The sequence below is a fragment of the Doryrhamphus excisus genome, linkage group LG20, assembly GCF_037039965.1.
Source record: "Doryrhamphus excisus strain RoL-2023G ecotype Guam linkage group LG20, RoL_Dexc_Guam_v1.1, whole genome shotgun sequence".
Classification (NCBI taxonomy): domain Eukaryota; kingdom Metazoa; phylum Chordata; class Actinopteri; order Syngnathiformes; family Syngnathidae; genus Doryrhamphus; species Doryrhamphus excisus.
In genome coordinates, this window is record NC_136376.1 from 15,570,550 (window position 1) to 15,595,538 (window position 24,989).

At 41.3% G+C, this 24,989-nt stretch overlaps 1 protein-coding gene across 10 annotated transcripts; it reads left to right on the top strand.

Moving 5' to 3' along the window:
- The first annotated feature begins 507 nt into the window (after positions 1-507).
- Positions 508-24,341, top strand: golga4 (golgin A4). 10 transcript variants are annotated; one of them, XM_058058481.2, is made up of 26 exons: positions 509-734; positions 2,265-2,342; positions 3,775-3,807; positions 5,260-5,361; positions 7,791-7,859; positions 7,960-8,286; positions 8,375-8,422; positions 8,518-8,574; positions 8,685-8,783; positions 9,029-9,170; positions 9,255-9,445; positions 10,480-10,563; positions 11,184-11,331; positions 11,405-11,583; positions 11,694-11,792; positions 11,885-12,040; positions 13,012-16,670; positions 16,771-16,892; positions 17,365-17,495; positions 17,673-17,759; positions 18,952-18,972; positions 19,615-19,683; positions 20,022-20,097; positions 21,713-21,810; positions 22,878-22,964; positions 23,700-24,341. In XM_058058481.2, exons 1-26 carry the CDS (start codon positions 657-659, stop codon positions 23,715-23,717), a joined length of 6,258 nt encoding a protein of 2,085 aa, XP_057914464.2. In that variant the 5' UTR covers positions 509-656; the 3' UTR covers positions 23,718-24,341. The 10 variants fall into 10 exon arrangements, 9 of the variants coding, with proteins under 9 accessions (XP_057914464.2, XP_057914466.2, XP_057914467.2 ...); XM_058058483.2 differs by having other exon boundaries at positions 22,878-22,958; XM_058058484.2 differs by having other exon boundaries at positions 11,405-11,565.
- The last annotated feature ends 648 nt before the right edge of the window (positions 24,342-24,989 follow it).

Consider the following 24,989-nt stretch of genomic DNA (forward strand, 5'->3'; position numbering starts at 1 on the left):
TTGTTCATGAAAGAAGGAAAAGTTGATGTAGTAAGTCCTCATGTCCTCCGCAGAAGATACTGGAAAATGTGTTGCTTAAACTGAAGTTGTTACTAAAACTTAGAACATTTAATTCACATGTTTAAAATACTGGAGACAAACGTAGTAAGTTAACATTTCTTGTGCACATACAGTAAGACATGTTGGTTTTCTTAGCACACATTTTGGGATGACATGTTTTCTATTTAATTGGACAAACATCACTGGACAGCCCAGGATGTCCTCTGTTTTATTCTAGTAGTGTTTGAAATAAGGCTGAAATGTTGTTCGTATGGAAGGCAAAAGTGCATTACCGGGCCTCAGGAGGTTATGACATAAAATATCAAAGTTTACAGCTCATATCCAGTCTGTTACGCCAGTCTGTATTAGAAGTGAAAAAGTTTTTTTTTTAACTCCACGACAGGGCGTTTTCTTTAGTCGCCATTACAGCACCGACTAGCCCTTTAAATCTCTGACGTATACTTTTCCTCCACGTTGGCCGCACATGCGCAGAAGGCCCGATCACCTGCGTGAATAAGGAAGTCTAACAGCGAACACTTGATGTGAAAACAAAATACTTCATTCCGAGCGATCGTCCTCGTCTTCTCGTCCACTTTTAGCAACGACGACGAGACAAAATGTTCAAAAAGCTCAAACAGAAGATAAACGAGGAGCAATCACCGCAGAGGAACGCGCAGACTCCCCCACAGGCCCAGGTTAGTTGTTGTGTGCCTAGAGCAATCTAGCTAGGCTAACATCTGTTTACTAAACTGACTGGACGAACGCTAAAGTGTATTTGTGTATTTCCTTTCACTCCGTCGCTAAGCTCATTTGAATGAGCTCCCCATGTTGGCCTATTACTTACTTGTAAACGTTAGCAACATGCTAACTCTGAAGCTCATCTGACTTAGCAGTTCTGTAAGTTTGCTCTGCGCTTGCAGTAAAAACACTAACTGCACAGTCTAGTTGTTTTAAACAACTTGCAGTGAACAATAGGGGATAGGGGACTACAGTTGCAACCGGCGGTTCTGTGGGCGTGACTATACCGCTGCTATATTGCGACCTGCAAGTGGATTTCACATGGCAGCTTTATTTGACACACGCAAATCCCGTCGGTGCACGACAGCTGCCTACAGGTCAGAAGCAGACACGAAGACTAGTGAAGTGACTCTTATTGACACAACCAACAAGGCAGTAGACGGATGCTCAGGCACATATTGTCTGTATGCAGTGGGACTGTCGGAGCTCATTTCCTGTCTAGTCACTGTTGTAGACCTCACAATGGAACGTCGTGCCCTACAACCTGTGTTACAACCTCAAGTATATAATAATAATAATACATTTTATTTGTATAGCGCTTTTCAGAGTACTCAGACACTTTACAGTAGAGGAAAAAAAGAAATTAAAAAATAGAGTTGAGTAAAAACAGAGTAAACCATGCATTAAAATACAATATCCATACATTAATTATTTACATATTATGATTATACACCTGATAATACACCTATTAATCCACTTTTGTTGACAGGTACTTGGCAAATTCATTTAGTGCCATCGTGGGCTATTTGTTATAACTGAAAATGTAATTGTTTCTCATGAATGGAGGGGAAAATGTTCTCATTCAGGGGAAAAAAAGGGTCTCGTTATCATCTTGACTGAGACGATAATTAATCAATTAATAATTAATTAATTCTATAGAACAATGGCATGAACGGAGTGAACCCCTTTGTTAGTCACACAGTAATGAAAAGTCATGTAGTAGAAATAATTTAGTAGATTGCAATATATTGTTATACATTAAAAAAATATTGTCCTTGTACTTATTAAAAAAAAGTATTGTTAAAATCTTGTTCTTGTAGATCTCATGTAGCATCTCATAACATCACCTGCTAAACAGCAAAGAGCAATTGGAAGTGGGACAGGAGAGGCTGTTATTTCTGAAATTTACTCACTTACTTACAACAAATGTATTGCAACTTTAATAACAATATGAATGATAGGGATATGGAACATGGAGTTTTTCTAACACTTGTGGTTGTTTTTGAAATCAATGAAAAAGATAAAGCACACTTAATTTCATAAGGTGTTTATCCATTGAATGAGAAGGTTTAATATCTAGCATTAACAAGGTAATGCTTCTGCCTGTTACTTTTTAGTAAAGTGCAAAAAAAAACTAATTATTTTTAATTATAATTAATTCTATATTATAAACTCTTCTTTTGTCACCCCCCCCCCCCCCCCCCCAGTCGGGCTCTGTAGATCGACGGAGCAGCCAAACCCACCCATTCTCCCATGATGGTACTCCAACTCCCAGCGATAGAGAGGTGAGCCCTGACCACCTTTGTATAGTAAAGTGCAATCATTTTGTGAGAGCCCAATCTGTGGGCTCTCAATCTTGTTTTGCGCTGAGCTTACTCAATAACAACTGCCTACTCCCTACCCCCAAGCTACCCCCCAGCTAGTAAATGCACCCCTTTAGTCCTCAATATTTCAAGGATGATGCCATTGAGTTCTTTTACTTTTTCACCCAAATCATCAGATTTGATTTGTAATTTCTCCACTGTATGTTCCAAATCTATTACAAAACTAGTCTTAATATTTGTCATTATTTTCTGTCTAATACAACGCCCTCTGGGATTTTGCAAAGTTGCAGTCATGCCAATTCACACCATTTCCACCAATCCCTGCTTGGTCCAATCTACGCAACAAAATTGTCAAAGAGCAGTGCTCAAACACGCTCGTGTACTGTATAACTCATCAAATGTGTCACTGCATGCATCCACATCCTCGTTTCCTTGTTTACATTGACGGATATTCTGATGCGTGATTATCATTTCTCCCTGTCTTTCATTTACCAGCAAAAATCATAGCTATGTATCTCACTCAGCAGTTCCCCACTCTTGTCAATGAAAGTGGGGTCGAGTAAACTACAGTCATGCCCAAAATTATGCTATTATGCTACAATCATGCTATTTTTTTTGGCCATGCCTGTATGAAATACAGCAGGTGCAATGTGTTGGAACCTAAAATAAATATTGACAAGCACTTTGCAACTGCAAATGATTGCAATTTGTGGATGACAGAGTGGTTAATAAGGGAGTCTTTGGTGGTCTTTGTTTATATAATACAGTAAAATAATAATTGCTTCAAAGAATGTGCTTTTACTGCCATTTAGTTAAGTTGTGTTACTCTGTATGGCAATAAAACGAATGGAACATCACATGTTGTTTTCCACACTATGCCCACGTCTGTATGCAAATGGGGTATTTTAGTTGAAATACCATTTTTTGGGGTTAAGGTTCCATAGAACACTTACAATGTTGCTTAAACAAATGGATAATACCACAAGCAGATGCAATGTAATTGAAAAAATAAGCCTGCAACCAACTTTTCTGAAAAAGCTGCCGCATAATGAGACATTTTAGGTCGCAACAATCACAAAGAAAGCCTGCAAAATCCTGGAGGTACGGATAACACTTTCACTCCAACCATCATAATGATTTTCCACTACAACAGACCATGAATTAGAATGAAAAGCCAACACATCTAATAGAGATGGCCAAACATAATCAAATATGATTTAACCAAGCTTGCTAATATAAGTGAAATATGAGTATTTTTTCATTATACTACCAGATGAGAAGGTTTCTAATTTGGAAGCACGGGAACGGGCATCACAACAGATCATCTATAATGTGTAATATATGTATAATATGTGTATAAGAAGCAACCTCAAATGTTTTCTTTTCTTCCTAGCAGTCTCTTATTGCGGATGCGGAGAAGTCTGAGGTAGATGGATGAGGGATGTTGCTGCATCCTACCATAGGACTTTAGATGTTTAGAAGTATGTTACGTGCATTAGTACACAAACACTAGATTAGTGATGGTGCCCCTTAGAGTTGTGTTCCTCCTGCATTCACACATCTTTGGGAAGTGGCCGAGAGTGGCTGTATAATTTGGGTCCTCAAGCCTCCTACTTTGAGGTTTTTCATTATGGTGCTAGTCATTTTTCACCTCACAAATCTTTAAACACTTTGACATCTTTGGAAGTGTATTCTTATATTGATTGCTGAAGGAGAAATTGGGTTTTCTTTTACACCTCAAGTCCAATGTTATTATTAAATGTCATTTTTTTCCTGTCCAAGTCTCTGTTTCCTGCCTGGACAACTTAAATGACAAAACCCGCTCATGTTCAAGAACACACACTGGGACGTCAAACTGTTATTCGTGACATTAATGTTACTAAGTGTTTCACATTCCCATTATTCATGTTTTACTTGCGCTTTCATTCTTGGACACACGGTGGAACCTTTAAGGTCAAACACATTATCTTGTCCAAGCTGCTGGTTGACCTAAAATTTGTTCAGTTTTCTTGCTGGAGGGTGCTGGAGCCTATTCCAGCTGTCTTCGGGTGGGAGGCGGGGTACACCCTGGACCAGCCAATCCCAGGGCACACATCAAACAACCATTCACACTCACATTCATACCTATGGACAATTTGGAGTGGCTAATTAACCTAGCATGTTTTTGGAATGTGGGAGGAAACCGGAGTACCCGGAGAAAAGCCACGAATGCACGGGGAGAACATGCAAACTCCACACAGAGGTGGCCAAGGGTGGAGTTTGAACTCGGGTCTCCTAGTTGTGAGGTCTGCACGCTAACCGCTCGAGTGCCGTGCAGCCCTTCATTTATTAATTAATGTATGAAAAGCCACGGTAGAGTGAGCGGGAGATGTTTGAACTGGGATTGTAGCGAGATGACTGTAATCTGTTTTAAGGTCAAACTGTTGCCAAACTTTTATTAATAGCCATACAACTACAGTTAATATTAGTACATTTCTGTTGCAAATGTACATTGTACATTTCCCTTTTTCAAGTGTTAAAAGAAGTTAACCTCAGTAAAAAAAAAAATAACTTGAGGCTTGTCCCTCTTTTGTGTAAAGACAACACAACATTAATGAACTGAGGTCACATGAGGCACACTGGAAACTTGTGTGACATTATGCATGATGGCGGTTTTAGAAACATATTTTATCAGATTATCATCAAATTACACAACGTCAGGGGCATTTGACTTTAGAGGTTCCGCTGTAATTCCTCCCTCCATCCTAAACTTTCTTCTCTTTCTTGTCACACTCCCCACAGCGCTGTTCCACTCTCATTGTGTTTTGTTCTCATTGCTGTCTGTGTTCCTCTCCTCTCCCACCACCTTTCGGCCCGTTACTGCACTGACGGGGGTCAGGTGCTGGCCGGGATGATAGCAGAGCCCGCTTTTCTCTCTGAATATACTATCTTTGCTCTGGACCACTCAAAACGACCCAAAACGGCCCAGGTAGCCAGTGTGGTGAGTTTGTCCTCACGTCCTGCCTCTTCCTCCTCCGCATCTCTACTGCTCCTTCTCCTCCTCCTGCCCTGGTCCTTCCTCCTTACTCCTCCTTTGGGGAACCAGTAGCGGACTGTGGCCCACGTAGGGACAGCTTGTTCCCTGCTCTCCTGTCGCCCGTTTCCTTTTGGATGTAGCAACAAGAAGGCATCTCCTGTCAAGGCTAACTGCGTCTGATGGGAGTTATTGTTTACTTTGTGGTTTAGTAGCCTGTCTGCTTTCTGATGTATGTTTTACGCCCCTCTGTTATTACAACCTGTCACAAAATGTGCCCCCCTGTCTTTTCCCCTTATAGTTGCTTGCCTCTTCGACCCCCAACAACATCCTCTTTGGTTGCCTGTTGGTCCCCTCTTTTTAAAAGTCTCTTTATTTAGCCTGTGGAGTGAATACACAGTACATCACAGGCTTTGTTTTTGTTGGTCTGTTTATGCAGTTTGATTTTGTGCCAATTGTCAAAGTAAACAAATAGATAAGAGCACTTTTGTAAATGTGTTTGTGGCTTTAGTGGAAGCAACACTCACCAAACAGGTTAAATACACTTGTAAAGTCTTAATGAAGTGGTGTCCAGTACAGATTTCATCAGTATCATCAATTCTGCCTTTTACAGAGTCCCTCTCATGCAGCGAGGCAAAATAACAGAGTAGTGGTTCTGGGACTTCTTGGAGTCCGAGACGCCTTTAAGAACCTGATGAAAGCTCTCCAGAAATGTTCACATATACACACTTTACACATCCAATGTGTGTAATGTACGGTGTTTATCAAATGTTGTAGTCTCTTACATACGCTAAGTTTGAATAAACTAAAAAAGAAATGACATGTCATTTCATGGAAAAAGTTAGGGCATAATTATGAATCATGAAATTATCTTGGACCTCATAGGAAACCCAGGTTAAGAACCGTGGAACTGACTAGAGGGTCACTTTTTGTTCTTTCAAAATGAATTTTGCTGTTTGCAGTTATTTTATTTTACAGCTAATATAATTAGCTTATTACAAGCTTATTAGGGCTGTTTAGACATTGTCATGTTTAATTACCAATTTGACATTTGAGATTCAGTTTGCTGATAAAAATATGGTTATATTGTTGTTTGAAAGACTTTTTGGCTGATAGCAGGTTTGGTATATGTGTGGCAGGTTGTTTTTTACAGAACCGAGAAAAGCATGATATTGCTGCGCCGATGTGTGCTTTCACACAGTGACGCAGCATTTTAAAATCGGATAATTACAATATATAATAGTATGATGTGTAGAACACACCAAGAGTGAGTGTGAAACACGCCTGTCCCAGTATTACGCCACTCCCTTGTATAAAGGCAACACCTCTGCCATACTGTCAGTGATACTACCCCCAAAGGCGAAGTGTCCTCCAACAGACGACCAACAGACAAAAAGTGAAAAAAGGCCAGCTTTTCCAAAGAATGTTAAAGGGACTGCAGTCTCCTACGCTAATGACTTCCTGTGACAAGTTCCTCCACAAATTCATAACGCCGCTATCATGTTCCATTTCCATCATGTCACTAGGCTCACCCAAAGTCTTAATTTGCCAACTTGTGTTTTGAAATAAAGTGACAGCTATTTGCAGTAAATTCAGCACCAACTATTGAGAGTTCTGAATGCATTCATCATCGTATATTGTGTGAGGCGTGGAGAGGAGAGCGACACAAAGATGGGCTTTCCTGTCTAGACGTGACATGTTTTTTGAATACATGCAATGAACTAGTGAGTGAAATAAAAACATGAGCTTCATCAAAGTACTACTACTAAATTAGCTTCTGATGTTGCATTCATTTTGTAAAATAAAGTTGAGAGCAGATTTTGTCACAGCATTGGCACAAAAATCTATCATTTTTGGACACCTTAGTGTCTAATTAGAAAATAACCTAAAATGGTGTGGATGCCACCAGGATAAGGACTCTTGGAGCTGGACAAGTCAGGAGAGAATAATTTGCCTAACTCTTAAATCTGCTTTTAACCCGTTGACCAGCTGACCAGCTAAGCTGCTGATGTTCTACTTGGCCCAGTTATAACGCTCTTGTGCTCTCTTAATACAACAGCACTCAACACTACCAAGCATCTTTAATTCAAAAGCTGACTCTCCTACTTAATGAAACTGTTTGTCCATTCTGACCTCATGGCTGCTCAGTGGAGTTTTAACCCTTTTTGTTTGTGTTTTGTATAGATGCCTTCTTTTTATGTATTTAACCCCTCCAGTTTTTTCCACCCCGAGTTGCATGTGGGTGCCAATTGCCCCTGCATTGCTCCCAGCAATACTAATATTGCTCCCTCCGGAGTAATCAGGGAGTGCCATGCTGGGTGTGGATGGACTAATTGGCCCAGGACAGCAGTTCACCTGTCATAACCGCCCTCTCTAATAACAATTTATCTCTGCAGAGTACCTCTAAAGGGCCAAACAGGTCGCCCAGAGGAAGCATCAATGGGGATGGGAGCGCATCTCCACATGTGCGTGAACACCCACTCTGATCCATGTTGTTTATATTTTGTCATTTGAATACAATTATCAAGTTCCGTTTGTGTGTCATTTTGTCTGACTTTTCAACAGAGAGAAGAACCACAGTCTTTTGCTCAAAAACTACAACTCAAAGTTCCCTCAGTGGAGTCCTTAATCCGTGGTGGCGCCAGCCGCGCTGAACACCTCTTTCGCTCTCCTTCTAAAGAAAGCCTGGTTCGGAGTGCTTCTCGTGAGTCCTTGACACATTTGGGTGAAAACGAAGCGGCTGGCGCCCCCACATATGACCCACCTTCGGATATCGAGAGCGAGGCTGAGGAGTCACCAGGAAGTGCAGAGGCTCTCTCCAAAGAGCAGCTGCTGCATCGTTTGGTCCGAGTGGAGGCCAGCTTGGGAAAGTATCGCGGGAAGTACTCAGAGGTTAGTCAACTCTAGAATGATTGCATTGTCAACCTGTTGACTGGTTCATTTACCTAACCGTGCTTTTTTTTTTTTTTTAACCCTGTAGCTGGTCACGGCATACCGAACAGTGCAACGAGATAAAGAAAAAACACAGGTAACAAATATTAGATCTCATCTGTACATTCTCTCAGATGATGGAAGAGGTACCTGAACGTAATTATAAGTGCATGCCTACTTTCTTTGCCCAAGGCCATCCTCAGTCAAAGTCAAGATAAAGCTCTCCGCAGAATAGGAGAACTACGGGAGGTTAGGCCACAATGAGAACATAATTGCATTTGACGATCAATAGTTCATTTTTATTTTTTCGTGATTTCTGTCTGCCTTCATGAAGTTAAACCCTTGAATGTTTTTTTCAGGAGTTGCAAATGGACCAGCAGGCAAAGAAACACCTTCAGGATGAGTTTGATGCTGCACTGGAAGAGAAAGATCAGATGATTACCGTCCTCCAAACTCAGGTGATTGTCTCAACATGTGGAATGTAGTCTAGTACATTAGTCAGCAGCAGGACAGTGTTATCTTTTGTAAACCTCAGTTACAGTAGTTTCACCTTTTCCTTTTATTTTTTTTAAAACAAACAAGTTTTGAAGGTATGTTGGTAATGTATTCCAAAATGACCATACTTAATTTGCATACTTTGCAGTTTTAACAGTTATTGGTCACAGTTAAAATAAGTCTTCAAGAATTAAGCATTTTTTCACAGGTTGCTCTGCTGAAGAAACGAGTTACAGGAGTCTCTGACGGCACTGTGGCCCATGAGAGTGAGCAACCTGGTACTGAAGATGCTGACTCTGCATCATCCAGCCCGTTGAGGGACCAAGAAGTAGAGTCTGAAGTGCACGAAGGTGGACAAACGTTTCATCTTCCTAAAATACACGTTTTCAGTACATTTAAACCGTTTTTTATGGCGCAGTATTATTTTTGTACAGAAGAGGGCGTCAGTGATCCAACTAAAGTCACCGAGGCTCTGCAGAAGAGAGTGAAGAGGCAGGAAAACCTACTGCACAAGTACAAAGAAGTTATGCGCACATACAAGGAACGGAGCTCTCAGCTTGGTAGTGAGAATGAAACTCTGCAAGAGCAGCTGCAGGAGAGACTGCAAGACCTGGAAAGGATGAAGGTGGATTATGTGTTATTTTATATGCAGTATAACACTGACACTGTACTGTTTACCATAATATATATTTTATTATACTTGTATATAACACACACATCTAAACAGTGAATAATCCCCTTGTCAAGGATCTACTTGCGTCACTGCAAATAACACACTGAAACTTGTGGTTGTCCGTCAGTTACAAGCAAATTACTTCTTTCCCAGAATTTTTGGACATCTAGTGCAGGGATTTCCCGGGGGCAAAAAGAAAAAAAAAACAAAAAAAGGAATATCACGATGTCAGTGAATGCGCTTGCTTTCTTTTTTTCAGTGGTAAAATTTCTGCAATTTGAGTCACTGATAGTCATTGAGGGTGATGTTGGGTTCTGCAGCCAAAGCAGTTGAGAACCACTGATCGAGTGTATCTGATGAGATAATGCCAGTCATTGGAAATTGTGTTTAGAGTCATTAATCTTTTCTTTTAAAATATTGCCTGAGTCAATAAAAGCACTATGAGTCCATGTGACCCCATTATCTCGTTGACACGGTGCACTGCTGTATCACTCAGTCCGAACATCCTCAGTGTCTGGCTAAGTGCCAGCATGTTTTCAAATGGCATGTCAGTGTGACACATCTGCACCATTGTTTTCCTAATTTTCGTAACATTTAGCTTCAGTGGCATGATAGGATTCCCCGGCACGTCTCGAATGTTCCCATTTTCTGATAACAAACAGCAGATGGTCTGAAAACTGTGGCAAAGGGCAGGTTGACTGCACATTTTTAGTAATTTTAGATTTGTCTTGCACTTAAAACTTCAGGCTGGGAGTAAGTCTTCCTTCCGTGTGTGTAGTAGCCGCAGGTTACCCATCAGTGGTACAGCCGTACTGCTTCTGTTGCCACTAACACCAAACTGGGCTGTAATTTGGGTCGACTGTGTTGGTTTAACTGGGCCGGTGTGGAGGTTTGCCTTGTGCGTAAGGTTTTGTGAGTGGTGGAACTGAGGACACCTATGAAAACAACTTATGATTTATAGTCCGATATATTTCTTTTATTTGTAGGAATTGCACACAACAGAGAAGACAAAGCTGATCAATCAATTGCGAGATGTTAAGAACCAAAACGAGCAGCTGGAGCAGGACAAGGTTAGTTTGAAGTTGGTTACGCTTCAGTCACGTTTTCATTCATATGCAGATGATCCCGCACATTGTTTGTGAACGCGTCTCATTGGCCAAAAAGCAACCAATGTGTCAATATGTGATAGTACACACGATAAACTTTTATGTTATTTTCAATCATTGGGATTTCACACTTTTTGGTGTTCCATGAATGCACTATAGTTGTGTGCTGTGACTCCCATTGCATCTGTTCGTTGATCAATGTCTATTATCATTTATGAGTGGTGAGTCCTTGTGCATTTTATACTTTTAAATCGGTTTTAGCAAGTGTTTAAAGCTAACCTGGGTTGTATCATGAATGAACAATGGCGAGAGAGAAGGGGGGGTTATAGTAAACGGTAAACAATAATAATAATATCATTGCAAATGTTGATCCAAATTCTGAGGAGAACATCAATGTTAAGCTGGCAGGAGGGTTTGGGGAGGCGAGCCACATCATAAATAGACAATTTTATGGTCCCTGGTGGTACCGGATGATAACCCCCACGGACAGCGAGGATCTGCTGTATCTTGAATGTCTTTGATGAGATGTCTTCAACTCTGACTACAACGCTCATTGAAGGAGTACTAACTTGAATGGTTTATAGGGCATGGTGATTGCAGAAACAAAGCGCCAGATGCACGAGACCCTGGAAATGAAAGAGGAGGAGGTAGCACAGCTTCGATCCAGGCTCCAGTTGGCTAATTCCCAGAATGAAGAGCTGCAGGAACAGAAAGAAAAGGCTGAGAAATCAGGTGAGCGAAACAAGTTGCCGTGGGAAGTATTTTCTTATTTTTTGGTTCATGTATAATGTATTATTTATTGTAGCATTTGAAGAGCTTGAAAAGGCACTGAGTTCAGCGCAGAAGACAGAGGAAGCCCGAAAACAGCTGCAGGTCCAAATGGAGGACCAAATGAGGGAAGCGGAAAGAGTTAATGAAGAAGAGAGGAAGAGTTTGCAGCAGGAACTCACACGGGTCAAACAGGAGGTTGTCACAATCATGAAGGTCAGGATATAACATCTGCCCAATAGTCTATCTGTCTTTCTATCTAGCGAGCTGATTTCATGTATTTTGCAAATGAACTCCTTTTGCACATTGTCAATTCATAACATTAGAAATCATCAGAAGAGAGAATGGCCAACATGGAAAAAGCCCATAGTGAAGCTCTCAGTGCTAAAGAAGAGGAGCTAAGGGCCAGAATCAGTGCAGCTGTGGTAGGTCCTAATGATATTTTTCCACAATAAATCCAATGATTAACTGGCAATTGAAGCCAACACACCATGGCATTTCTGTTTTCAATATGTAGGAGCAGTGCAAAGCAGAGTTTGCTCAGCTCACCAAGGAGCGAGAGCAACAGGCTTCTTTGGCTCTGGAGGATGCAGAATTACAGAAGACAGCTCTAATAACTGAGGCTGACAATAACGTTAAAGAGCTGCAACAAGAGCTGGAAGCTGCAAGAACTGTGAGTTTTGCGTTTCCCAATTTTAGAGTAGTCACATGTTTGGGCTATGTTCACACTGCAGCGTATGATGCTCAATTGGGATTTTTTTTTTTAAATTAAAATCAGATTGCTGCAGTGTGTGTTTTCTTGGGGTACTGGGTAAAGTAAAATTCAGGCTGGAATTGGCGATACTGAGCCAATACTTTGTGCAAATCACCTAATGTGTCTGGTAGTAGTGTAGAGCATGTCAAATCATCGCATAAATAATCATAGTAATTTATTGTACCGGAAATGTACCGGAAACCTTGAAGTATATTAAAGTAGCAGGGTGGTTTACAATATAGAAAAAACAAAGGGCAAACTCATATGTGAAGTATCAAAAGTATTGATATTTTGATTTGACAATTATCTGAAGTATCGATATTTCAGTATCCATTCTCTGTTCCGAAGAGTGTGTGGGTGGCAGAAGTGGTGGGACATTGCTGTGAGCCACTTACTGACACTTTAGAAATCATTTTTGGAAGACAACGAGTCTTGCACGGTAACCACGCCTTTCGATGAGGACTTTTTGTGTAGGTCGGATATACTAGACGACCTGCTGCAGTAGATCGGACACATCGTGTTTATGTATATAAATAAGTCTGAGTCGCATTGGACAAAATTGAATTGTGCTGTTCACAATGACATGAAAAAAATCTGATCCAAGTCACATCCGAGCAAAAAATTTGAAATAGACCGAGCCCGGGTTGGCCCACAGAAACCCTGACCTTAACCATCTCAAACACGTCAGAGTTTCAGCTAGAACAGAGATCATGAGCCAGGCCCTGTTGTATCTGTATAGTAGTCTGAGAGTATATATATATATATATATATATACTGTAGAATGTCTTGAAAATAACAAGAAAATACCGTCTAATAGACAGATCACACACATAAAGCACATTCATTGTAAAATTGATTCTGCTTCTAATGTAACATCCACATGTTTGCAGAGAATAATGGAGCTGGAGAGTTCCTTAGAGAAGATCTCCCAAGATGGATCATCACTGTCCCACGAACACTCCACTCAGCTCGACCAGCTGGAGGATAAACACAATGAGCAAATGTCTGCTCTAAAGGAAGAGCACCAGGCACAGCTGGAAAAGCACAAGGACACCCTAACCCAGCAGCACATGGCTGCTCTGGAAGAGCTCAAGGAAAAACAGAGGGTTGAATTGGAGACATTTATGAAAGATAAAGACCTGCAGATTCAAATTCACACAGAGAAGGTGAACCAGAAGTTGGATGCAAAGCAAGCCGAGCAGGAAGCACTTTCAGCTGAGCTTTCTGAAGTTTTGAAGATGAAAGAGCTTCTGGAAGTGAAGTTGGTGGAAGTCCAAAATGAGCATTGTTTAGCTCTGCAGGATCAGGTGGCGAAGCACAGTGCAGAGATTGTAAATATAAAGCAGGAGTATGAGCAGTCTCTTGGAGGAATTGAGAAAACTCTGAAGGAGGAACTAAACGCTTTGAAAATCATTTTAAGAGAAAAGGAAAAGGAAATTGAAGCGCTCACTGAAGCAGAGAAAAGCCTAAAAGCGGAATCCCATTCCAATCTTCATGACCTAAATGACAAAGCAAAGCAACTGGAGGATTTGCAACAGTCTTTATCACAACTCCAGCTCGAAAATTCAAGCTTTAAGGAAGCGTCAAATAAAATCTCAGATGATCTTGTTCAGTCTGAGAAAGACTTGACAGATTTGCAGCATCAGTTGGAAGCAGCAAAGAATGACCTTCAACAGAAAGAATTATTGCTGCAAGAATTAGAGCAGCAGTTACAGCAGAGCAAAAAGGAACTCGCTGAGCAGGCGAAATCACACGCTACAGAACTCAACACCAAGCATGAAGAGCATACCCGCCTTCAGAAACAGTTGGAGGATGAAAAGCTTGCTCATGAGAAGAAGCTGAAAAACACGACAACGGACATGGAGGCTAAGCTGAAAACGCAGGAGACAAAGATGGACAAGTTTAGACAAAAGACCAAAGAAATGCAAGATAACTTTAAGAAAAAGCTTCAGCAGAAAGAAGAATCCATGAAAAAGGAGCTAGCAAAGAAGGATACAGAGCTTCAACAAAAAGAGCAACAAGTTCAAGAGAAAATATTAGAGATGGCCCAAACAAATTCCCAAGGCTTGAGCAATGCTGTATCAGAGCTGCAAGCCAACCATTTGGCAGAAGTGGAGAAACTACGTGATACCCATAGACGTGAAATCCTGGACCTGGAGTGTCGTTTCCAAGAGAAATTAGGACAGCAGGAAGAGGAATTGATGGAAAAACACTCTCAAACACTGCAAGAAAAGATACAAGAACTTGAAGAATGTTCCTTGAAACTTAGCAGGAGCACAGAGGAGAATGAGCACGTACTCGCTACAATGAAAAACCTGAAGGAGGAGCTTGTGCTTCAAGAAACCACAGCGCAAAAGCTGAAAGAAGAACTTGACAAAGCAGTGGTCAAGATTGAGAGTTTGTCAACGTGTGAAGTGGTGCTGAGAGAGCAAATGCAGTCCGTGGAGAGGAACCTCGGTCAGGCTATGAATGAGCGAGATTCCCTGCAGGACAAACTCAACCTGACAGAGGAAGAGAGCAGCGAGAAGTTAAAGACTCTATCAGACAAGATGAAGGAAACAGAGGAGCAGCTCCAAGCCCTTGAAGGTTCCAGGCGGGAGGATATGCAAAATAAGTCTGAGGAAGCTGCCATTCAGATAAAGGCCATGGAAGCTCAGTTCCAGCAGCAATTAAATATGATTAGCAACCAAATGCAGCATTACTGTAGGGACGTCCAAGCCAAAGTGGTGGACAGGACCTCTGAACTCTGTCAGACAGTTGAATCAAGAGTCTCTGAGCTAGCAGAAAGACTTCTTTGTAGTCAGAAAAAGATTTTGCACCTTAAAAATATTGTCTTTAGCAAAACAGATCAAGTTTGCACTTTAGAGGAGAATCTCCGCCAAAAGACTGAGGAGAATAACAATCTATGCATTTTGGTAGAACAGGTGACTGCTCAGGTAAATGCTCACATGGAGCAAATCAAAGCCTTAACACACGAGAATGAGAAGAATTCTCTGTCAATCAGTGAAAAAGCTCAGAAGATTGAGGAGTTGAGTGACTTGAATGGAGTCATATCCATAGGTTTGAAAGAAAACGAGTTGCAAGTGAATAACTTGGAAAGCATCATCAGTGACTTGAAACATCAACTAGAAGGTCATCTAAAAGACAAGGAGGAAGCCATACTTGGGCTGAAGCAGCAGCATGAAGAGGAGAGACAAAAGGCCTTAGCTCAAACAGGAGAGACCATTCAGAGGTTAAAGCAGGAGCGAGCAGCAGCTTCTGAGCAAGCAGATGCTCTTAGAGCCAGTCTGTCGGAGAATGTCAACATTGTAGCATCTCTGAAGACCAGACTGGCAGAGCTGGAGCGAGTTATCTCAGAGAAGAATGAAGCTTTGCAAAAGCTGACAACGAGTTTTGACAATCAGTCCATCAGCAAGTCTGAAATGGACCAAGTTTTGAGCGAGAAGGAGCAGAAGGTGAGCGGGTTGACCATGGAGCTTGAGGACTGCAACCGTCGGCTTGGTGAACTTCAAGAACAGTTGGACTGTAAGATTGAAGAGTGTGAACAACTTGCTCGTGACCTCAAGCAGCAGCACAGCATCCGAGAGAACGAGAGGAAGGAGTTGATTGAAAAGCTGCAGCAGAACGGCAACTCGGAGCAAGAGATGGTGAAAAGACTCCACCACCTTGAGGAGGACAACCAAAAGTGTAACATGCAACTTCAGAGTCGGCAAGAAGAATTTGTAAAGCTGAAAGATGAGATGATGAAGAGCAGAGAGGAGAGTTTGAAGGAAACAGAGAGGTTGACAGCAGAGAGTGCTCGGAAAGTCTCGGAGCTGAAGAAGAAAGCTGAACAGAAAATTGCTCAAATTAAGAAGCAACTGACATCACAGCTCGAGGAAAAAGACGAGATTATTACGACTCTAGAGGCTAACCAAGAGGAGCTCAAGAGGAATGAAACCTCCAGCAAAGAATGCATCCACACATTAGAGGAGAAAACTAACTCTCTCGAGGAGCTTCTTGTCAAGCTCAAAGGAGACCAGGCGAGCCAGCTGGAGAAGTCTTTAGATGAACTGAGGAGCACGTATGAAGAGAAGCTGGCTGAAATGTCGACAGATTCATTGCACCAAACAGAACTCAGACAAGCAGAAGCCTTTAAAGAGATTGAATCAAAGCTCAAAGAAGCGGAGAGGAAAAACGGGGAGCTTTTGGAAGAAATAAATACTCTAAAAGAAGAAATTAGACAGAAAGATGACCAGCGTAATCAACATCAAGCCGCCTTGATGCAGGTCCAAACGTCATTTGAGTCCGACAGGAAGATAGAGTGCAGCAGTCTTCAGCAGGCAAACAGCATGTTGGAAAATGAGGTGAAAAACCACTCGGCCGACCCGGATTCAGATACTTTTGATTCTCTCAAAAGCAAACTAAATCAGATGAAAAATGAGAAGGAGAAAATCCACAAAGATTTCACCAGGTTACAGAAGGACATCAGGTCAATGAGGAAAGAACACGAACAGGACCTTGTGTATGTGAAGAAACAGTTGTTGGAGGAGAGTGAGGAGAAACTCAGGTAAGTTTCATTAACATTGGATGTGTTTGCCATTATTCATAGCTGAATGGCGCTACAATGAACTGTACAATCGTGTCCATTCTCCTTTTTCATCCAACAGATTAGAATTGGAAGACATCGAAATGAAGCACAACTCGGCAATCAAGCAGTTAATGAGGGAGTTCAACACACAGCTGGCCGTGAAAGAGAGGGAGATTGACACGGCCGTGAAAGAAGCCATTGGTGAGATTATTCACCTGACAGCATGTCAGGGTCATGCAGGTCACGGCTCAAATGTGCATAACATGATCATTCCTGAATTTCATGTCTGGAATAATAGTGTACAGTAGTTAGCCTTTTACAGCAGGGGGAACTATTCATTCATTCATTTTCTACCGCCTATCCTCACGAGGGTCGCGGGGGTGCTGGAGCCTATCCCAGCTGTCTTTTGGGCGAGAGGCGGGGTCCACCCTGGAGTGGCTAATTAACCGAGCATGTCTTTGGAATGTGGGAGGAAACCGGAGTACCTGGAGAAAACCCACGCATGCACGGGGAGAACATGCAAACTCCGCACAGAGATGGCTGAGGGTGGGATCGAACTCGGTTCTCCTAGCTGTGTGGCCTGCGCGCTAACCGCTCTAAACTAAATGAACTGATTGATAACTGAGGATTATGAATGTGTTGTTAAATGTGCCATCTCTCTTACTTGGTGCAGCTAAGGCCCAAATTGTGGAGGCGGAGCTTATCAGTAGCCATCAAGAGGAAACCATCCAGCTGCAGAAGGCCGTTTCCCAAAGGGAGGAAGACTTGAACAAAACAGTTCAGAAATATGAGCATGTCATACAGGTACTCTTTGTCATTCACAACATCTGTTACCACCCTCGTGGTTCCAAATGTTTTCATTTGAAGTGATTGTCTCCAGAGGATGTGAGTTTTGAAATAAGGCGGTGAAGCGATGGACATATTTGAGTTGTGATGCTCTATTGATACATAGGAAATGACTCAGCCGTTGTCTTTCTGCAGAGTCGTGAGGAGGAGATGGGAACCCGAGTGTGGCAGGTCCAAAAGGAACTAGAGGAGCTGAAAGCGAGGAGCCACGGAACTTCAGAGGTACTTGACTTTGTGATCGACCGAGGTTTATGTGTTCAACCCTCTTGGATACCTTTCATAGTTAGGGTAACATAGTTATCAACATCTCGGGGACAATTGGCTCACATATTCAATCTGATCAGTCTCTCTGGCTTCAGTTGCATGGCTGCTCGCCAAGGCCTGCCGGAAGCTGCGGAGTTCATTTGAATTGCTCAGGAATGTTTTTTTTTCTCATTGCAAAGCCACCCTCTGTCCCTGCTCTTAATTATTAGTCTGTGAGGTGACTCAAGGCCTGGGCCTCATTCAGGAACACACTCATAGAAGAAAATGCACACTGGACGGCGGCCAGGTAGGACAAAGGCACCTCAGGGAGATGTTTGACCCAGGTGATGTCGTACTATGAGAGCCAAGTTTCGATTCTTCTATCTTTACTCATAATTTTTTTCTCTCTGTGGCATATTTCCCCAGTGAGGTAATAACTTATGGGTAGATTATATGGTTTCATGCTCAGGGAGGCCTTCCCCTGCAAAGGGCCTCACAAACCATTCGTCATTGAAACAGTGGGTCAGTGTGTCTTTCTACGGAAAAGCACAGCAGCACTCCAAAGTTACTTTTGAACAGGGTTCAGACAATGTGCCAGAGTGAGTGGAGAATGGTTCAGCCTTCATCACATACTCCAAGCCCACTGTCTTCTAAAGATGATCATCTTGAAAATTGATTATGACAGGAGGCGTGTAAAAACCTGCATATACTGTATCAAACCCAATGGCTTTTATGTGTGGCCTTGTCTGCAGTGGTGGTACTCGAGCAAGCACCATGGTGCATTTGGGAATGATTTCATTTGTAGGTTCGTATGCGTTCATGTATCATATCTGCCATAGCTAATGAAGAAGCCCATATTTCCAGAATTTTTGGAGATCTGTAAGTAACAAAAACTTCCGTTATGAATACACATATATGCATTATCATTGTATCTCAAACTAAAATGCTGAATTATACCCATCCAGACAAAATATCCAACATTTGAGTTCTATTAAACGAATCACCCTGTTGAAGCGGAGGAAAGTTTCTTGTTTTTTTTTTAATCTATATGTACGGTATAAGTGGAGCTTCCTGGCTAATAAGCAGAAACTTTAGACAATTTGCTGTTATTACTGATTTCCATTCCTTTCTAATTACCGAATCTTTCTTTCCCCTCCTCTCACTGGCACAGATGACCACCGAGGAACTGCAGGTATGTGTGTTTCACTGTACATAGTATATTTGTAGATCCCATTTACTCACTTGTTGAATCATCAAACTATACAAGGTGGTCATGCCTTTTATTAGACCACCTTCTCCAACCTACGACACACATTCTCTATGACTTTATAGCTGTCAGTATGTCACAAATGTGAGTACACGCCTCATTTCAGCGACCATTTGACCATCTTCCCAAGACACAATAATACATATATGAAATTAATAACAACCGAACACAACCGGACTGTTCAGGTTGTCTTAGAAAATGTTTCGCCTCTCATCCAAGCAGGTGCCATGTTCTTAAGACTAGATTGAACATCTCTAGTAATGAAGCCTGATCGGATGAGAGGCAAATCGTCTTCTCAAACAACCTGAACAGCCCATGTGTGATCGATTTAACTCCCTGAGAGCACAAAGAGATGGATCAATGGGAATATTCACAGCTGGAATAAACACTGGTGTACTCATTTTTGTAAGATGCTGCTTTGCATGTTTTCTAACCCGTTTCTATTTTGCCATAAAAGCATATTTTGTCCTGTCATCAGTGAACAACCAAGCTTGTAAGAACACACATAGTGGTGATTCCTGTTCCACAGTCATACTCACATCTTCTGCTCATCCATCTGCACGACAGGTTCAGCTTGCCGAGAAGACCACTCTGCTGAGTGAAGCTCGACTGAAGGAGCAGGGCTTTGTTGAGAGGGTGAGCAACTGGTCTGGCAATATGAACTTTTTGCAGGGACAGGTGAAGCACAAAGTGTGTTTCCCATATTTCTTTGGCCTCCTGCGGTATCATCTTAATTACACTGCACTTCTGTTTACATTTGATTTTAGTCCTATAAACAATCGGATGGTAACAACCTCCCGCAGTTTCTTTCCTATACATCACTTTTCCCACAAACTTCCGTTCAACAAAATGCTACTTGCTTGTCTCTCATTTATTAATAAGGCTCATGCAGTATAGCATATATCAACCTGCTGGGGTCGCGTAGTTTATTTAAATTAGGATTCTCTGCTTGTTTTTTTGTTTGTTTTTTTTAGATTCACTCGCTTGAGGACAAGATTAAATGCTTCCACCGGAACGCAGTCGTAACTCATCTCGGGAGCACACACAGAGGTAACTCTTTGAATCACTTAGTTCTGCTTCTGGACCCCATTTCCTTTTTTTTTCCTTGGCAACACAATTGGGTCTAAAATCCACCACAGCACCTAGAGCATGTGCTAATGAACTTAACTGCCACTATCCATGTATCCTCCACACATCAGAGGGGGCACAGGATGTGCAGAGGGGGTATGTGGGGGTGTTGTGGCATGTGGCCGTGTGTTCTGGTTTAGCAATGCTTTGGAGAACAATACGGCTGAGTGTGGTTTAGGCCTAGGATGAGCTCTGTGGTTTGTACTGGGCTTTGGTCAAGGAGAATGTAAGGTTTAAGGTTTGACATGTAAGAGCTGTGGCTTAACCCCGCGGGATTGTACGTCAGCGTCATATCTTCATGTATAAAGTATTATAAACCCATCATGGGATAAAGTGAATTATCCCCCCCTTTAAACTTTCCCTGCTGCTGCAGTAAAGTCAAGCTGCTGTCAGAAGGGAGGGGGTTGTCCGTGAAGCAGCCGTCCTTGGATCTAATGGCTTTTGCAGGTTTGGGGAGCTTAATGTGTGTCCCACACAGCACTCTTTAGTTCTCACATCCCCTATTTCATCATTATACATTACACTCACCAACCAATTTATTAGGTACACCGCCGTAATCTAATGTTTGTAATTGTAGCACTCTACAGGGATCGATATACTGTATGTCCTTCCACTGCCACAGCTGTGGTTTTTTTTTTTCAATGCAGAAGGGAGGTCAGATTGTTCACATTTTTTTGTACCATAGGTATCTCATATCATGGGCTGAAAAATTGTATCCGTATTGGTATGGTAAATACCATTAATACCGTAATAGTATTTACTTTTATGGCACATGTACACGGTGTCCTGAAAACAGCTGGTGGATGTCCGCTGGTCTGATGTGGTTATCTGTAATCAGATATTTGTGTAGACCTGCCCTCCATCTTACTAAGGTGTTTCTTGGATTTTGTTACTCAATGGGTAAGTACAATATTAGAAACTGTATAATACAACACAGGTAATCGTAACCTTTCATTCGATTCTACAGGTGTATCTAACACGACATGATGCTCCACACATTAGTCAGTGGTGTTTTCAGGTAGAAGATAACGGGGTTTATTGGTCAGCCATTACTGCGTGCCAGAGGAGCAAAGATTTGTTTGCTCTTGTCTGTCACCTTTTCCCTGTCCTTTAACCCAACTCTGTCTTTTGGGAACATTTGTAGCTGTCCCAGTGATTATTCCAAACAGGCACAGGGCTGTACTGATGGGCTAGCAAAATATACAAGTCTTAAGTGGATAGTAAAAAGTGTTGGTAGTCGTTGACATGTTATTACACTTTGTGTTCATTGATTTCCAAAGGTGTAATGCCCTTATACCTTTACGCTCATTCTGCCTGTTCACGCTGAGCTTGGACTTGCTAACCTGCACTTTTATTTAGTGTTTAATTGCAACTGCGCCTCTGTGCAAGGTGCCCCCATTAGGTCGTTAGTAGTGGAGGTGGAGTGGATATATTAACAAGCCAAATTTGTAACAGCTTCAGCCATGTCATTGGCTTATGAGCTCCAATCACGAACTGTTCACACTTCTAGATAGAGATATCTGGTTTCTTTTCACAGACGCTGTACTGAACAAACCTGATCCCCTCTCAGAGGCCACTGAGATGGAGTACTTGAGGAAGGTGCTGTTTGAGTACATGATGGGACGGGAAACAAAAGTATGTTTGTTTGGCTTTTTTGGGAATATCTCCACAGAACGGCAATACATGCAATACAGTGTTGAATGGCTTTTTCTGTTTGCCAGTTGCTGCTGTTTTTCCTTGTGGTGTGGTTTGTTATATTTTATGGCGCTATTAAAATATTTCAAATAATCCAAACCATTCATAACTATGGAAGTTTTAAAATGCCCTGCTGGGCCCATTTCATGCAAACCAAGTCTTCTGTTCGTTTTTTTTGTTTGTTTTTGCTGTGGTATGGAAAATCCACATCATGAGGAAAACTCTTATTTCCATTACTTATCCTAGGATATTGAAATAAAAGGGAATTTGACTGAATTAGAAACACTAATGCTATTTCTACATTTTGTTGATTTTGTTGCTTTAAAGCTGCTATCCTCATTGACTGGCTTAAAAAATCACTCTAATGAAATTCAATACAAATATGTATCAAATACATTTACATTACAGTATAGGCAGAATACACGATGTTCAACATGTGTACCTAATGTTGTCGACATTGACTGCCCAAACTACTTCATTGAACTCTACATCATGACCCCAGGGTGTCTAATGATGGCTGCCTGCTGCACAAAATATGTGGCCAATCCAAATGAACATGGATTTCCCTAATTTAACAGTGCTGTTGACATGCTCCTAAAGTCAGCAGGATTTTCCCAGCAGCTTCCCAACAGTCGATGTTAACAGCAACATGGCAGCCTTCCTCCATGAGCAGGACGTCCTGCAGGCAGACTGTGGAGCACATATGTGTTGCATGACGCACACATTTAAAGACATGCTGGCGTTGTTTATTGTTAGTTAAGCGGTGGGGTTTCTCTGTGTAGCAGCCCTGTTCCTGATTATCCCTGAGTTTATGGCTTAGTGCATGCACCCTGGCACATAGGCCTGCTGTTGATTATGCACATAATGGTTTTTCGCTTAATACTCTCATAGTGTCTCTTTTTGGTTGTGTGTGTGTGTGTGTGTGTGTGTGCATGCAGCATTTTTCTACACTACAAACTACCTTACAATAATAATAATAATAATGTATTTGTTGATTTCACTCACAGACAATGGCCAAAGTGATTACCTCCATGCTCAAGTTTCCTGCAGACCAAGCTCAAAAGGTTTTGGACAAAGAGGAGTCAAAAGTAATGGTAAAACCTTTCTGTTTTTACTTAATGAGCTCCATTGCTTGAAATTTGCATATAATATCAAATAAGTCAACTAGATGGTAAGCAATAGAGCACAAGGGTTCTACAAAAGAGTTTGATCATCCTGGTTTAAATTGCTGTTGCCATCATAAAACATGTATTAGCTGCATAGGCAATGTAACGCAACATCTTAACTTACTACTTGTCGTAACAAGTCAAAAGAGACGCTAACCACGCTAACCAATGATACAACTAAAATAAATGAAAGCAAAAACCCCTCACCTTTTGAGGATGCACAGGCAATGTGGTTTTTTTTAAAGTCAACCACTGTACAAACAAACTAACAAAAAGTAAAACGATTCACCCGCTGAAGATGTAAAATCCTCTGAATACGTACAGGCGATATTTTAAGTAACACTATAACTACCTGTTATGATTATAAAGCGCCGCTAACCTAATAATAAAACTAAAATAAAGTAGAAGTGCTCACTTCCTGTCCTAAGATAAGTGAACCAAATCATGTGATATTTAATTGGATTGCACTTATTGCACTGAGTACCCTTTCCTATGTCACGTTAGGATCTATTTCTGATTCTAAGGGTGCCATCACACTTTTTCCTGTGCCACCACAGATACCTTCATGCAACACTTGGGGCTGTACTGTAGACTATAAAACAAATTACGGTGAAGAATATAAAACTATTGAGCCTTTACCGTGTTCATGTTTGTCTCATTCAGCATTGGTTGAGTGTCTGAGCGAGTATTTGAGATGAAAACTACACTACTGCTGCTGCTGAAGGAGAAGACTGCCAAGGATTTAATCGAACCCTTCTCGCTGCATTACTTATGTTATATATATATATGTGTGTGATTGAAGGAACGTATGCATGTGTGGATTGCTACACTTGAAGTGTGCCGTGTGTATAGTGCGGAATGTGTGAATAAAGCTAAAAAGTATGAGGGACATATACCAGAAACGCATATCTTCCATGAGTCCGCATTTTACTTTAAGATGAACTTCTAATGTTTTAGCCCCCCGTGTCCTCCTTATTCTTGAATGTGTTCATACGGATTGGCGTGTGCAATAAATGATTCTGTTATCACATATCAGTGCTGATGGTTGCTTTATAGGTTTTCTTGTGTTGTGCTGTCATCTGGCCCCATTCCTTTGCAAAAACTGTAAATGACCCTTTAACTGTGTATTCACCACATATTAAGGTAGCGCCCCTTTTTCCTCCCCATGCATTATATTGTATTTCCAAAACCCACTGTAATTTGTATTAAAAATTGTACTATAGGGCTCTATATGACTTGCTATACGTTTTCGGTATAACAGATTAAATCTTATTTACAGAACATCTGCTGGCTGTCATTCTCTATCTTGTTTGTCTTTCGCAGGTTAAAGTATGATAGCAGTCTATCTGGAAATAGATACAGAACACCCATGTTGTCATGTGACTGAAAGGGCACATTTTCTACCTTAGTACACATGAGGAACGCATTTCATTATGCTGAATTAAGGACCGTCTTTGTTGCTCAATTTTGTCATTCAGAGAATTTGGCTCTGGTTCTTGGTTGCCTCTCTCTCTCTCTCTCTCGCTCACACACACACACACACACACACACATCGCAGGGAGCAAAATTACAGGTTATAAATATACACAAAGCTCTTATTGCAAGTGTGTTCTGTAAAGAATGAAACCCCAAACACCTGTATTCAATTAAACTGTACATGTTTCCAATGTTTATGCATGCATTTCATTAGAATACAGTGTTCAAGACTCTTAATATTAGTATCTGTTTATCACATTTAATCCTTAAGTGTTTGTAATCCTATAATTACTTTACCTTTTTTCATTTCATTGTTAGGCTGAAAAGAAAAAGGAGAGAAACGGTGGTTTCATCTAAATACCCCCTGAATATATTTTGTACGGGATTTTAAAATGTAATATGTATTGTAGAAAAATGTATAAGTAGAAAATTGTATTGTATTCATTTATTACATTTAATGTACGTATATGTTGTTAA

Coding starts and splice junctions, on each gene's coding strand:
- golga4 (XM_058058481.2), top strand. CDS start 657: ATGTTCAAAAAGCTCAAACAGAAGATAAACGAGGAGCAATCACCGCAG. Junction 8,423..8,517: donor GAGATAAAGAAAAAACACAG/GTAACAAATATT, acceptor TCTTTGCCCAAG/GCCATCCTCAGTCAAAGTCA. Junction 18,973..19,614: donor TGACCACCGAGGAACTGCAG/GTATGTGTGTTT, acceptor TCTGCACGACAG/GTTCAGCTTGCCGAGAAGAC.